At 44.4% G+C, this 15,747-nt stretch overlaps 1 protein-coding gene across 4 annotated transcripts in view; it reads right to left on the bottom strand.

The window, feature by feature from the left end:
- emsy (EMSY transcriptional repressor, BRCA2 interacting) overlaps nt 1-12,473 on the bottom strand; it is a 33,225-nt gene extending 20,752 nt beyond the window's left edge. Inside the window, exons 1-11 of one of the 4 annotated variants that reach the window (XM_035779794.1) lie at nt 12,345-12,473; nt 7,200-7,308; nt 6,962-7,061; nt 6,761-6,835; nt 4,229-4,404; nt 3,546-3,695; nt 3,098-3,357; nt 2,631-2,874; nt 2,187-2,411; nt 1,919-2,068; nt 1,043-1,216 (exon numbers count right to left, since the gene is read on the bottom strand). In XM_035779794.1, coding sequence (XP_035635687.1) covers nt 1,043-1,216; nt 1,919-2,068; nt 2,187-2,411; nt 2,631-2,874; nt 3,098-3,357; nt 3,546-3,695; nt 4,229-4,404; nt 6,761-6,835; nt 6,962-7,061; nt 7,200-7,305 — 1,660 coding nt within the window. In that variant the 5' untranslated portion in view covers nt 7,306-7,308; nt 12,345-12,473. Of the gene's footprint in view, nt 1-1,042; nt 1,217-1,918; nt 2,069-2,186; nt 2,412-2,630; nt 2,875-3,097; nt 3,358-3,545; nt 3,696-4,228; nt 4,405-6,760; nt 6,836-6,961; nt 7,062-7,199; nt 7,309-8,262; nt 8,397-11,464; nt 12,208-12,344 lie in introns of those variants that run through there. The other 3 variants (XM_035779793.2, XM_035779792.2, XM_035779795.2) reach the window with 3 other exon arrangements.
- Nucleotides 12,474-15,747: the final 3,274 nt, after the last annotated feature.

The following is a 15,747-nucleotide window of genomic DNA, read 5'->3' as shown; positions in this document are numbered from 1 at the left end:
TTTCTTTAGGAATGTAGTTTAGTAAAAGTAAAAAAATATAAATAGTAAAGTACAGATACCCCAAAAAAACACTTTAGTACTTTACACCATTGTATATATTCATATACATTTTTATATCCGTTTTCCATGTCATCTATGAGTTTCTAGTAGAAGGACAATATGGTTTAGGAGAAAATAGCTATAGATAATAATAATAAAAACAAAAGAACAACATTGAATCAAGAATGAAATCTGGCCTCCCGGGTGGCGCAGTGGTCTAGGGCACCAGAGACTCTGGGTTCGCGCCCAGGCTCTGTCGCAGCCGGCCGTGACCGGGAGGTCCGTGGGGCGACGCACAATTGGCCTAGCGTCATCCGGGTTAGGGAGTGTTTGGCCAGTAGGGATATCCTTGTCTCATCGCACACTAGCGACTTCTGTGGCGGGCCAGGCACGCTAAGGTGCACTGCAGTCGCCAGGTGCACGGTGTTTCCTCCGACACATTGGTGCGGCTGGCTTCCAGGTTGGATGCGCGCTGTGTTAAGAAGCAGTGCGACTTGGTTGGGTTGTGTTTCGGAGTACGCATGGCTTTCGACCTTCGTCTCTCCCGAGCCCGTACGGGAGTTGTAGAGATGAGACAAGATAGTAGTTACTAACAATTGGATACCACGAAATTGGGGAGAAAAGGGGGTACATTTAAAAAAAAAGGAAAAAGAATGAAATTTGAAATTTACTCTGCAACGCTTCCAACTATTGACTTATTTCACAACTTCCACGAGTTCAGCCCCAAGTATTTACCTCAAATTTAATCCAGACAGAAACCTTCATATTAAACAGCAACAGCACTAAGTTGATAGGTTATACTGAGGATGTTTGACAGCTTTGTGATTCTATTTTTCACATGAAAAAAACATTTTATTATCAGCAATATATATTTGACATGTTACATCAATTATTTGAAATCCTTTAAAGTATCCAAAATTCCAGTAGTTAACTGGTAAATGTAAACATCACTGGTAAATACCCCCCCAAAACCCTAGTAACACTACAGAACTTTCAAACTCACCAGACACAATGTTGCTGCTGATGATCTTGCCGCCTAGTGTGGCTAGAGACTTGGGGACCACCGTGATTATGCTGCCGCTGGTGGTCTTGACGTAGGTGGCACCACTGGTTGACGTCGCCATCCTGGCGCCAATGGAGGGACTCACAGTGGGCCTTGAGTATGTGGCCTGGGTGCCTGCACAAAATCAATGTTTTTCCTCAACGGGGCTTTGCTAAGTATTTCTTCATATCAATATCTAGTTTCATGTCAGTTTCATGTCACATGCACAAGTACAGTGAAATGCCTTTCTTGCAAACTCAAAATCCAACAATGCAATAAATCTATAACAATGTATTACTAGAAAAAAAGAAAACGAGAGATAAGAAACACACTAAGTAAGTAAAATAGAATAAAGGATTAAAACAGATTATCCAAACCAGTGCAGACATCTACTGTCCTTGTGTATTATTTACATGTTTGGACGACAGTTGTCTGTTTTGTGAGTTTACTGTTGGTGCATTTACACTGAGGATTTACCTTGGTATTTTACCAAACAGCCTCAGACTTGTGTGTCTCCACCCCCACAGCCTGGCTCCTGGGACTCACTGGGCCATGGCCTCGGTGGACCTGCTCTAACCTGGGACCAAGAAAGCCACTGGGGCTTTTCTGGCAGCATTTACATAATGGCTAACTGAACATGGGTTTACGCCATCAATGGTTAAGATATCCTCACAAAGGAACTGTTTTGATTATGCAGAGGTTGTTGATTTTGTTCTTCACAAGTCCTCACTGTCAGCCCTAGCTTTGGAAACACCGTTTACCTAGTAAAACATCAGTGTGTATACACTAGTGTAACAATTGTGTTACAGTCGAAAAGCAGTATGTGAGAAGGCACACCTGTGGGCTGGGACACCAACTTGGTGGTCATGATGGCCCCGTTGCTACTGACAACCATGATGGGGGAGGAACTGCTGCTGGACATGCCTACAGAGGAGGGCTTGGGCAGGATCTTACTGGGCTGCATCTGCTGGGTGATGATTTTGACACCTACAGGTACAATTAGACAAATCATTAGTTAAATACATGATTAAGACTTTCTGTACACTTGCATACTCAGGGTAGAGTACTAACACCAGTAGAGTTGGGTATCACGCCCTGTACTCACCTGACTCCTGCTTAATCTGGATGGTGGGTTTGGAGCCGGGGAGAGTGGTAGAGGACTGGGCCTGGCCCATGACGCCGGCCCCCATGGGGGAGCCCTGCTGCAGCTGCTTGGGTGACTGTTGGTGCTGCTTGGGGAACTGGGCCAGAATCTGGGTTGGAGAGCCCACCATGGTCTTAGGAGAGGGGAGCCTGGCGGAGGCCACTTTCATGCCCGTCGACGAGCCACCTGGCACAGGGAGAGGACAAGCAATAGTGGCCAGTTTCAAAGACCAATCAGATACACACAATTCAGTACAATTCCTGTTTCAATAAAATGTTGTATACATGAAAGGTCTTAGTTGCTAGAACAAGACAATATTTGTCTAAATTGGGCGAAGGCCGGTAATAAATCCTGAGTAAACAAACTATTTGAAAACACTGCAGGAAATGGGACATTCAAACCTACCCTGTGCTATTGTTGACATGACCACAGATGGACTGGAAGAAACCATGGTGGTCACAGCGACTGTGTTTGGGGCCGAGGAGGGACTGGAGCTGGCCGGAATTAACACTGTCTGCTTCTGGTTGGCCGAGGTCAGCATGGAGGTGGACACCAACTTGGACATGGCCGCCGCGTAGTTGTGTGAGTGAGACTTGGACAGGATGTTGGGAACGAAGTTGGAGCTTGGAGAGGTCGTCACAATGATCACCTGACAAAACATACATTATACAGTAAATTACACAGCCACTTACAATTAAGTTCTTATACACAATCACTTACAATCGAGTTTGCAAACAGTATGCAATCACTTACGATCATTCAAACATATCCATACATTCCTATATTATCTGGCTCACACCTCACTATATTGACTCTTTGCCTATAGAACAAGAGGATTTATACTGAACAATGGTCAGTTCTGTCCTGCTCACCTTCTGCGTGGTGGTGTTAGTGGTCTGCGTGGTGGGCTTTGTAAAGGTGATCTTGACGGGGGACATATGCGGTGGCAGGGAGTTGGCGATGCTCTGCATGATGTTGCTCATCTTGGGGCTGCCGCTCACCGGCACAGTGATGGTCTTGGACATGGGCGGGGTCACCTTGGCCACTTCCTTCAGCACCACAGGGGAGGAGCTTGAGGAGTTAGTCCGCCTCCGCTTACGCGGCTTCTCATCCTCATCCGAGCAGCTCACGCCTGGGGGAGCGAGAGAAACATACAGACGGAGACAAAGAATGCAGCAATACATTGACAGACTTCAGGTTCTGTTTAGTGAGTGTCGCACCGGAGACTCCTTAACCAGTGCAAAATTCTTAAATAAACACTTATTTTTCTTTCCAAAGTAAAATAATAAACAAACATGGAATCTCTGTTATGACACTCACTTTTCACATAGACCGTGCTCCCGCTGGGCAGCACCACCATGTTTGAGGCGGGGCTGGCCGGACGGGGGGATTTCACCATGGCTGCTGCACTGCCACTGGGCGCCGTGGCACTGGTGGACGTGGTGCTTGTGTAGGAGTAGCAAACAACCACTGCAAACAAATAACAACCATAATTCATATAAAAAGACACTATAAGAAGACATAAGTGATTAATCATGTAACGTCTTCCTCCCTCTTCAGTTGTTGCAGGTAGAAAGTTACTACTGACAGGGCCAGATGACGTAAAATAGGGTCTAAGCTACAACATATGCTAATATTTTGAAATGTCTGATTTTACACAATTGACTTAAGGTAAAAATTTCAAAAATAAATAAATCTAGAAATGATAAAATAGTTTGACAACCCTGTTTGTAAGCTTTTAAATGATATCAAATCTCAATAGTTTATATTTTCCAGTGATGAATACATGTATGTCTCATGGAATGGTGGGGGCATGTAAAATAGGTCAAGTTTGAGCAGTTTGGGGAAATACATATGGAAGGTTCAGTTCAAATCAAAAGAGGTGCTGTCAAAAAGTGATTGAATTCAAATGGATTAACCCTCAGGCTAAGATTAGGAGCAAGGTAATGTAATCCTAGATCTGTGGTTAAGAGTAATTTCCACCTTGAGCTGTCTGATCTTACCTTCTTTATTTCCTGTTTCGGCAGGCAGCAGAAACGAAGCGTTCTGATTGGCTGTGGCGCTGGCCACTGCGTTGGCCGTCACAGTAAAGGCGGTCTGGGGGACCAGTCTGGGCATCAGCGGGACCAGCCGACGCCCCTCAATGGACCACTCTGAGGAGCTGTTGGGACCTGACATGCTTGACAAGACAGATACAATTGTCATCAAACCAAAGTTTATTTGTCACGTGAGCCGAATACAACCTTACCGTGAAATGCTTACTTACAGGCTCTAACCAATAGTGCAAAAAATGTATTAGGTGAACAATAGGTAAGTAAAGAAATAAAAACAACAGTAAAAAGACAGGCTATATACAGTAGCGAGGCTACATACAGTCACTGGTTAGTCAGGCTGATTGAGGTAGTATGTACATATGGTTAAAGTGACTATGCATATATGATAAACAGAGAGTAGCAGAAGCATAAAAGAGGGTTTGGCGGGTCGGACACAATGCAGATAGCCCGGTTAGCCAATGTGCGGGAGCACTGGTCGGTCGGCCAAATTGAGGTAGTATGTACATGAATGTATAGTTAAAGTGACTATGCATATAGGATAAACAGAGAGTAGCAGTAGCGTAAAAAAATGGGTTGGGGGGGGGGGACACACACAATGCAAATAGTCTGGGTAGCCATTTGACAACCTGTTCAGGAATCTTATGGTTTGGGAGTAAAGTAACTGTTGAGAAGCCTTTTTGTCCTAGACTTGGCACTCCGGTACCTCTTGCCATGCGGTAGTAGAGAGAACAGCCTATGACGGGGGTGGCTGGGGTCTGACCATTTTTAGGGCCGTCCTCTGACACCGCCTGGTGTAGAGGTCCTGGATGGCAGGCAGCTTAGCCCCAGTGATGTACTGGGCCGTACGCACTACCCTCTATAGTGCCTTGCATGTAAGAGGCTGAGCAATTGCCGTAACAGGCAGTGATGCAACCAGTCAGGATGCTCTTGATGTTGTAGCTGTAGAACCTTTTGAGGATCTCAGGACCCATGCCAAATAATTTTAGTTTCCTGAGGGGGAATAGGCTTTGTCGTGCCCTCTTCACGACTGTCTTCGCGTGTTTGGACCATTTTAGTTGGTTGGTGATGTGGACACGGGGAATGGGGGTGTGCTCGGTCCTCCTTTTCCTGTAGTCCACAATCATCTCCTTAGTCTTGGTTACGTTGAGGGATAAGTTGTTATTCTGGCACCACCCGGTCAGGTCTCTGACCTCCTCCCTATAGGCTGTCTCGCTGTTGTCGGTGATCAGGCCTACCACTGTTGTGTGTCATCTGCAAACTTAATGATGGTGTTGGAGTCGTTCCTGGCCATGCAGTCGTGGTAAACAGGGAGTACAAGAGGGGACTGAGCAAGCACCCCTGGGGAGCTCTAGTGTTGAGGATCAGCGTGGCAGATGTGTTGCTACCTACCCTCACCACCTGGGGGTGGCCAGTCAGGAATTCCAGGATCCAGTTGCAGAGGGAGGTGTTTTGTCCCAGGATCCTTAGTTTAGTCATGAGCTTTCAGGATACTATGGTGTTGAACGCTGAGCTATAGTCAATGAATAGCATTCTCACATAAGTGTTCCTTTTGTCCAGGTTGGAAAGGGCAGTGTGGAGTGAAATAGAGATTGCATCATCTGTGGATTTGTTTGGGCGGTATGCAAATTGGAGTGAGTCTAGGGTTTCTGGGATAATGGTGTTGATGTGAGCCATTACCAACCTTTCAAAGCACTTCATGACTACAGACTTGAGTGCTACGGGTCTGTAGTCATTTAGGCAGGTTGCCTTCGTGTTCTTGGGCACAGGGACTATGGTGGTCTGCTTGAAACATGTTGGTATTACAAACTCAATCAGGGACATGTTGAACATTTTAGTGAAGACACCTGCCAGTTGGTCAGCACATGCCCGGAGCACACGTCCTGGTAATCCGTCTGGCCCCGCAGCCTCGTGTATGTTGACCTGTTTAAAGGTCTTGCTCACGTCGGCTACGGAGAACGTGATCACACAGTCGTCCGGAACAGCTGATGCGCTCATGCATGCCTCAGTGTTGCTTGCCTCAAAACGAGCATAGAAGTGATTTAGCTTGTCTGGTAGGCTCGTGACACTGGGCAGCTCTCGGCTGTGCTTCCCTTTGTAGTCTGTAATAGTTTGCAAGCGATGCCACATAAGACGAGCGTCTGAGCCGGTGTAGTATGATTCAATCTTAGCCCTGTATTGACGCTTTGCTTGTTTGATGGTTCGTCGCAGGGAATAGCAGGAATTCTTGTAAACTTCCGGATTAGAGTCCCGCAACTTGAAAGCGGCAGCTCTACCCTTCAGCTCAGTGCGAATGTTGCCTGTAATCCATGGCATCTGGTTGGGGTATGTACGTACTGATAAAGTCAGTGACTGATGTGGTGTACTCCTCATGGTAAAAATATGATAAATTGAGGGGCTGAAGCGTGTACTAGTATGTAGTAGTTGGTCATAATGTGTATGTAGTTTTAGTACTGACCACCTTAAGAGGGTAACTTGACTTACTGATAGGCAATGGTGGTAAGGCGCTCATCATTGACTGCCCTACGGACCTCTGCACGATGACGCTCTGTTGAAATGCTGTGGGAGACAACCATACAGTATTAGCAAAGAAAGTACGAGCAATTAAGTCACAAGCCAAGTTTGTTTTTATTAAGAAAAGGGTCCCATATTTCATAGGTTCCTCTAGAGACTTTGCTGGTTTACCTGAGGACTTTAGTGAGTTCTCCAAGGAGATCCTTCTTATCCTTGGTGAGGTCGCCTTGGGCTCGCAAAGCACTGATAACACCAGCATACGCCTCCAGCTCTGTTGAAACAATATGGTTTATCATTAAAAACAACTTTCACTCTGAAATAGCAGTAACATTTGGGGTTCTTTGAAAGTGACAAATCACTTCATGCATAAGACAAGCCAGAGAGGCCGGATAAGTTCAAAGGCACTTACCAAGTTTACGGAGGATTCTCTTACACTCATCCCTGCCCAAGTCAAGGAGAGTGGGCCACACCACAGGCATGGTGCAGGCCAGCTGCGGTTTCTCCTGCTGAATCATCAACTAAATTGACAGTGAGCAGAAGAGAGGACATGTCAAATATGTAATCATCTAGATTATCCATGCACTACAATTACTTTATTTGAAATATGAATACGTTTCTCCAACTCTTAGTATCAGGGTACCTTTCATGTACAAAGTAATGGTAGAAGAAGATCTAGCTCTGTGTACCAATAAGTCATAATATATCAGAATTGGATAATGCAATATGGTTGTCAGTAATAGAAGTTCCATATCAGAATATGGATATTATTCAACCATAAACAAGCATTGTCAGCAGCTTCCAAATCAGGATTGATACAAGCTAGTTAACTAACCTAAGCCACCGGTCTATTGTTATTAGTAAGCTTATTCCCAGAGTTGGTACCAATTACGTGTATAAAACCTGGATTACGGATTTTATGTAATGGCCAATGAGAGGCTTTGAAGCCACCTGTCGGCCATATTGGTACTCCTAAGGCGCAGTCCTCCATAATGGAATTCTACAGTACTTCAATCAAATGTTTCAAGGACAGAATTTCATGTATTTAAGTATTTATTTATTGGAGTGGGGACAGTAACAGTATTCTCTAAAAAAATTGCTTTAAGGAGTATATTTTTATACATGAATTAAGGTGTCTATAATGGAATATACTTGTCAAAAACAAATTAATAATAAGAGCATTTCTATAGCTTCCAAAATCTTAATTTTTGTATTATTACTATTATTATTATTCAAATCAAAGTTTCTCATGTGCCCCGAATACAACAGGTGTTGGGGGGTGCTATTTTGAAGCTACCGGGCAGCCATTCTGGCGTGAAAAGAGATTATCGTACCAGTGACAATAGATAGCTAGAAAAAACCTTACAGTGAAATGCTTACTTAAAGGCTCTAACCAATAGTGCAACAATGGTATTAGGTGAACAATAGGTAAGTAAAGAAAAAAAAACAACAGTAAAACTACAGTGAAAATTTACTGTTTGATGGTTCGTCGCAGGGCATTGCAGGGTTTCTTGTCAGCTTCCAGGTTAGAGTCCAGCACCTTGAAAGCGGCAGTGCGGATGTTGCCTATTATCCATGGCTTCTGGTTGGGGTATGTACGTACAGTCACTGTGGGGACGACGTCCTCAATGCACTTATTGATAGAACCAGTGACGTTTAATTTTTATTTTACCTTTATTTAACCAGGCAAGTCAGTTAAGAACAAATTCTTATTTTCAATGACGGCCTAGGAACAGGTTAACTGCAGGGGCAGAACGATAGCTCGGGGGTTTGAACTCACAACCTTCCTGTTACTAGTCCAATGCTCTAACCACTAGGCTACCCTGCCGCCCCTGATGTGGTGTACTCCTCAATGCCATTGGAAGAATCCCGGAACATGTTCCAGTCTGTGATAGCAAAACAGTCCTGTAGTTTAGCAATCTGCTTCATCTGACCACTTTTTTATAGACCGAGTCACTGGTGCTTCCTGCTTTAATTTTTGCTTGTAAGCAGGAATCAGGAGGATAGAGTTGAGCCGGATTTACCAAATGGAGGGCGAGGGAGATCTTTGTACGTGTGTGTGGAGTACAGGTGATCTAGAATGTTTTCCCCTCTGGTTGCATATTTAACATGTTGATAGAAATGAGGTAGAACTGATTTAAGTTAACCTGCATTAAAGTCTCCGGCCTTTAGGAGCGCCGCCTCTGGGTGAGTGGTTTCTGGTTTGCTTATTTCCTTATACAGCTGACTAAGTGCGTTCTTAGTGCCAGCATCTGTCTGTGGTGGTAAATAAACAGCCACAAAAAGTATAGCTGAGAACTCTCTATGCAAGTAGTGTGGCCTGCAATTTATCACAATATACAATATACTGGACGGAAATGGACATCATCCAAGGCTGTGCAGCAAGCAACATCAGCCCTGAGACACCAAGACATTGTGGGGAATATCCAGTATGGAAGAGGAGGCTTTGGCCTGGCAGCAAGCAAACCAACGTTCCATAAGGCAACAACATCTGAACGCAGGAAGCTGGTGGTCGAGGAGGTACGCAGACAGGATGAGACTGCAAGAAGTGCAAAGGCTGTCTCTCTTGCTAAACAAGGGCAATGGACGCGGTGGGAAGGCCTGGAGAGGAGAAAGATCAACTGGAGTGAGCTTTGGCAAATGGAGGCAAGCAGCATCAGCTTCATCATAAGAGCTGTTTATGATGTACTTCCATCACCAAAAAATCTACATCAATGGTATGGCGAGGACTCGACCTGCCCCCTCTGCCCAGCTCCAGCGACTCTCAGGCATATAATGACAGGTTGCAAGACCAGCCTCTCACAAGGCCGCTACACCTGGAGGCACAATCAGGTCCTCAAGAGCCTGGCTGCAGCACTTGAGACCAAGAGGAGTGCAACCAATTCATTACCTCCAAAAACAAGCAATCCCGTCAAAACAACAACCTTCATCCGGGAGGGACAGAAAAGGCCCAAGTATCCTCCTACGAAGCCAGAAACTGGACACCTAGCCATGGCCCGGGACTGGAAGATGCTTGTCGATATTGGCCAGCAACTATTTTTTCCATCTGAGATTGCTTCTACCAACCTTAGGCCAGAAATGGTACTTTGGTCCCCTTCACGAAAGGCTGTGTACATCATAGAGCTCACAGTCCCGTGGGAAAACTCTGTTGAAGAGGCCTACGAGCGTAAGAAACTGCGTTACACAGAGTTGGCAGCAGACGCAACTCAGCGTGGCTGGAATTCAAAAGTCTGGCCAGTTGAAGTGGGATGCAGAGGATTTGTGGCTTCTTCCACCATCAGGTTGCTGAAAGAACTTGGAATCCATGGACAGGCTCTGCGGCAGACCGTCAAAGCAGTTTCTCAAGCAGCTGAAAGAGGCAGCCAGTGGATCTGGATCAAACGGAAGGACCCTTGCTGGGCTATAACTTCATGACCCCCCCACCCTCACCTGAGAACCCAATTCAGATCCCTCCAACTTGAGGAGGGCATATGAGGTATGCGGTCAGCTGTTGGGCTGGCTCAGGGAAGAGGACGCCCCTGCCTTGCATAGTCCAGTGGGACATCTTAATTGGGCATGGGACACAAGCTAAGGCTTGATCACCCTTTAGCTGGCCACCTTTGATGAGGGTGTTTAGTGATTAAAGGCCGAAACACCCACTGATTCGAAGGCACACTACTGAGGATGTGTCCCAAAATTGACATCTTAACCCAGTCTAAGAAATAAACCTCCCTTGCCACTGTCAACATCACGGCAAATCTCATGTGAGTGCATTCCATCTATTGGCACAATGGACAGTTTTTAACATCTCGTCCCGTGTTTTATGATTCTACTTCAGGCGAGCAAAATCTAGAAATTTCGTGCACCGGCTGTTGTTTACAAAAATGCAAAGACCGCGCCCCTCGTCTTACCGGACGGAGTGTGCTGTTCTATCTTGCCGGTGCAGCGTATATACACGTCGCCATTCAGCCACGATTCCGTGAAACATAGGATATTACAGTTTTTGATGTCCCGTTGATAGGATATTCATGATCGTACATCGTCTAATTATTATGATTTTTTCCCCAACAGAGGAGCACCAAATGGGACACACTTTTAAGAAGCGATTTTCGTAGCAGGTTAGGAGAGCACTAACCCTTTTCCTAACCTCAGTCTCCTAGTCTGCTGCATAAATGATCCTAACCTGGAATGGAAGTGGCGTGAAAAGAGATTATCGTACCAGAATGGCTGCCCGGCAGCTTCAAAATAGCGCCCCCCTAATACATATCATTGGTTGGTACCTGTTGACATCCTTCAGTAAGAGGCTTACATACTCCTTCAATTCTACCGTCCTAATATCATTGACATAGGAAGAAAACGCATTCAGTTGGGTGGCTAAACAGTGACACTAGATAGCTAGAAGAAGCCTACGGGTGTCAAATGACTTACTCTGGTTTGCAAAACCAGCGTTAGCCTGCACAACAACATTAGCGAGGTAACGCGTTAACTACTAAATTGAAAGTTGCATGACACTCAAAATACAACATTACAGCAAATAAATACATATTTGTATAATATCTAACACTAAGATAAACTGTTTGCATAGTTCTAGATACTATCAAGCATTTCAAGTTGTGCAAGCATCCCCCTGGGAGTAAGCTAACGACGTTTGATAGCTAGCTATTCAGCTATCTGGTAGCTTTCCCTCAGCCATCTTACCATGCAGTGTTGCAATGTCGTTATGACAGTCCTGATTGAAAGGATCAGTACATTATTACATATTAATCCAACGGAAGTTGCACGCACCAAAATATGAAAAATATGTTTTTCTTTACTGAGGATCCACCTCAGTTCCAAAGACCTTCAATTCCGCCATGATTGAACAAACGCCAAAACACTTGGGCCTGAAATAATGCTGTCCAAAAATAAACCTGGATTGGATTGACATGAATTTGAAAAGTTAAGATCTAATATTGATAATTTTGTGATCTTAACCCCCTTATTTTTTCACATATGGAATAATCATGAAAAACGATACAAAATAAACCCAAGAAACATAAATATACCAAGAAACATAAATCCAAATAGGCGGTTATTCTAACACTTTTTTAGGACCCAATGACGTCACTGTTGACATTCTTTGTGCACGGGTTTTGGTATTGGTCGTCACTAGTTACCACAGTCGCAAGTTAAAAATCCCGCCCATTCATGCCATTTCTGTCAAATTTAATTTTTAAACAGTGGTTGGGTTGGAGGAAGGGAGATGCTCAACTCGGCGGAAAAATCTGTTTCCCTCCAGCAGTTGGCCTCAAAGTCAATGCGTATCGAATTTGGTCAACAACAAAAATTAATGGCTTATTTGCTACATGAGGTTTATTTGATCAAATAGGAGTTTCGTAATGCTTAAATTGTTACGAGTGTACTAATATAATGTAACGACCCTGTGTTTATAAGCGCGGATATCGACTCGCAGCAAAAGCTTGCTCGAGCGGCGGACTTGATATCCGCGTTTATAAACCCAGGGTCCTTACACTAATCCTTTCAAAGAGCGCGTCCTCGCGCTAGCTTGCGAATCTACGTCTTACAGGAACGCGCTCACCGGTCAAGCACACGCACTGTCGTGGATGCAAGGTCCGATCCCACTTCTGACACCAGTGTATTAAAACACTCTCGCGACCTTCAGGCCCGAACTCCAGCGCGCTACCGACTGTGCCGCAAAAGCGTGCTCGTGCGGCAGAGTCAATATCCGCGTTTATAAACCCAGGGTCGTTAAGTAGGACACGTGACCCACCGGCGACTTTGATAAAAAAGAGATGGCTATGCATATTCATGTCATGAGGCTAGTAGCATAGCGTCTCTCCGTTGAAATCAAGCGGTTGACGTCAACAACCCTGATTGAAGATTAAAAAATAGATTACAATAACGAGATGTATCAATCACTCCAAAGAAAGGGTAGGCGGGAGCTAGACAGCCCGCCATGCTGCTTTGTGGACGACTCCCATTGTGTGGAGAGACATGTATATTGTCAGTATATCCATCACAGGAGATTGGTGATAACTGCTTAAAATTAAAGCAGGAAGCACCAGTGACGAGGTAAATAAAAAAAAGTGGTCAGATGAAGCAGATGCTAAGCTACAGGACTGTTTTGCTAGCTTAGACTGGAATATGTTCCGGGAATCCTACTATGAATATTCTGTGTTAGGCACTATAGCCCGTTACCATATATGTGATTGAATATTATCTGCTGTTGGCTTGTGTGGATGTATGTGTTATGCAACATAGCTAACTTGAGACATTGTTAACAGTTTCTGGGCCATGGGCCTTTCTCATGATGGAGAAATACAGAATAACATGAAGACAGGAACTGTGCAATGAACATAGTGTTGCGAGAACAAACTGTATTTTGTTAGATAACGAGCCAGGTGCCTGATAACTGTATATTCTACACAGCTACAACAACTGACCGCTGAAACGCTTAGGGGGCTGGGACCAGCCTCTGCGCCAACAATCAATGATAGGCTGGGTGAGTCTTAACCACGCCCAGTCTCTACTCTGACAGGCCGACTCAGAAGCAGGAACTACTTCTGTCATCAGAGTATATTATAATATCTTTGTCAGGAACAAGTCAGTTCTCTGTTTGCCCTGCGAGGTGGGAGAGAGCGCCTGTATATGCATTTACCACTTATTGCTTAGCTAATAAAAAATACATAGCATACAATCGGTGACTCTGTGTTATATTTATCCTGATACCAGATTCGAATTGACGCAACCCTAACACTACGGCATTGAGTACACCACATCAGTCATTGGCTTCATCAGTATTTACGTACCCAAACCAGATGAATTACCAAGACGTGTACTGCGAGCATGCGCTGACCAACTGGAATTTTCAACCTCTCCCTGTCTGAGTCTGTAATACCAACATGGGCACAGACCATCATAGTGCCTAAGAACACTAAGGTAGCCTGTCTAAACGACTACCAACCGGTAGCACTCACGTCTATAGCCACGAAGTGCTTCGAAAGGCTGGTCATGGCTCACATCAACACCATTATCCCAGAAACCCTAGACCCACTCCAATTTCCATACCGCCCCAACAGATGATGCAATCTCTATTGCACTCCACACTGGCCTTTCCCACCTGGACAAAAGGAACACCTATATGAATCAAATCAAATGTATTTATATATGAGAATGCTATTTATACATACCCCAACCAGAAGCCATGGATTACAGGCAACATCTGCACAGAGTTAAAGGCTAGAGCTGCCGCGTTCAAGCGGGACTCTAACCCAGAAGCTTCTAAGAAATCCCGCTATGCCCTCCGACTAACCATCAAACAGGACTAAGATCAAATCGTATTACACCGGCTCTGACACTCGTCGCATGTGGCAGGGCTTGCAAACCATTACAGACTACAAAAGGGAAGCACAGCCGAGAGCTGTCCAGTGACAAGAGCTAAACTACTTCTATGCTCGCTTCGAGGCAAATAACACTGAAAAATGCATGAAAGCACCAGCTGTTCCAGAACACTGTGTGATCACACTCTCTGCAGCCAATGTGATTAAGACCTTTAAACAGGTCAACATTAACAAATCCAGACGGATTACCAGGACGTGTACTGCGAGCATGCACTGACCAACTGGCAAGTGTCTTCCCTTACATTTTAAACCTCTCCCTGTCTCTATTGCACTCCACACTACCCTTTCCCACCTGGACAAAAGGAGCACCTACAGTTGAAGTTGAAAGTAACATACACCTTAGACAAATACATTTAAACTCTGTTTTTCACAATTCCTGACATTTCAGCCAAGCAAATTCCTTGTCTTAGGTCAGTTAGGATCACCACTTTATTTTAAGAATGTGAAATGTCAGAATAATAGCAGAGAAAATTATTTATTTCAGCTTTTATTTTACTTTCATCACATTCTCAGTGGGTCAGAAGTTCACATACACTCAATTAGTATTTGGTAGCATTGCCTTTAAATTGTTTAACTTGGGTCAAATGTTTCAGGTTGCCTTCCACAATCTTCCAACAATAAGTTGGGTGAATTTTGGCCCATTGCTCCTGACAGAGCTGGTGTAACTGAGTCAGGTTTGTAGGCCTCCTTGCTCGCACACGCTTTTTCAGTTCTGCCCTCAAATTGTCTATAGGATTGAGGTCAGGGCTTTGTGATGGCCACTCCAATACCTTGACTTTGTAGTACCAAAGTACATTCATCTCTAGGAGACAGATCACATCTCCTTCCTGAGCGGTATGAAGGCTGCGTGGTCCCATGGTGTTTATACTTGCATACTATTGTTTGTACAGATGAACTTGGTACCTTCAGTCATTTGGAAATTGCTCCCAAGGATGAATCAGACTTGTGGAGGTCTACAATTTTCTTTCTGAGGTCTTGGCGATTTCTTTTAATTTTCCCATGATGTCAAGCAAAGAGGCACTGAGTTTGAAGGTAGGCCTTGAAATACATCCACAGGTACACCTCCAATTGACTAAAATTATGTCAATTAGCCTATCAGAAGCTTCTAAAGCCATGACATCATTTTCTGGAATTTTCCAAGCTGTTTAAAAAGCACAGTCAATTTAGTGTATGTAAACATCTGACCCACTGGAATTGTGATACAGTGAATTATAAATTAAATAATCTGTATGTAAATAATTCTTGGAATAAATACTTGTGTCATGCACAAAGTAGATGTCCTAACCGACTTGGCAAAACTATAGTTTGTTAACAAGACATTTGTGGAGTAGTTGAAAAACGAGTTTAAATGACTCTTACATGCTGACCAGACACATCGCGTGCGCGAGCGTCGCAAAATAAATGTAGAAATCCATGTTATTCAATTATTGCGCTAACGAGCGTCTACGACTACAAAGGCTAAAATATAACTCATTCCTATTTCTGACGCAGATTGCGCTGCAAGTCCTGCCTCTCCCATCTCCTCATTGGTTTATAGAAGCAGGTACCCACATGCCATCTCCTCATTGGTTATACCCACGT

Source organism: Oncorhynchus keta, chromosome 11 (genome assembly GCF_023373465.1).
Source record: "Oncorhynchus keta strain PuntledgeMale-10-30-2019 chromosome 11, Oket_V2, whole genome shotgun sequence".
In the NCBI taxonomy this organism is placed as follows: Eukaryota; Metazoa; Chordata; class Actinopteri; order Salmoniformes; family Salmonidae; genus Oncorhynchus; species Oncorhynchus keta.
The sequence above is the reverse complement of the archived record's forward strand: the minus strand, read 5'-3'. Positions and strand labels throughout refer to the sequence as shown.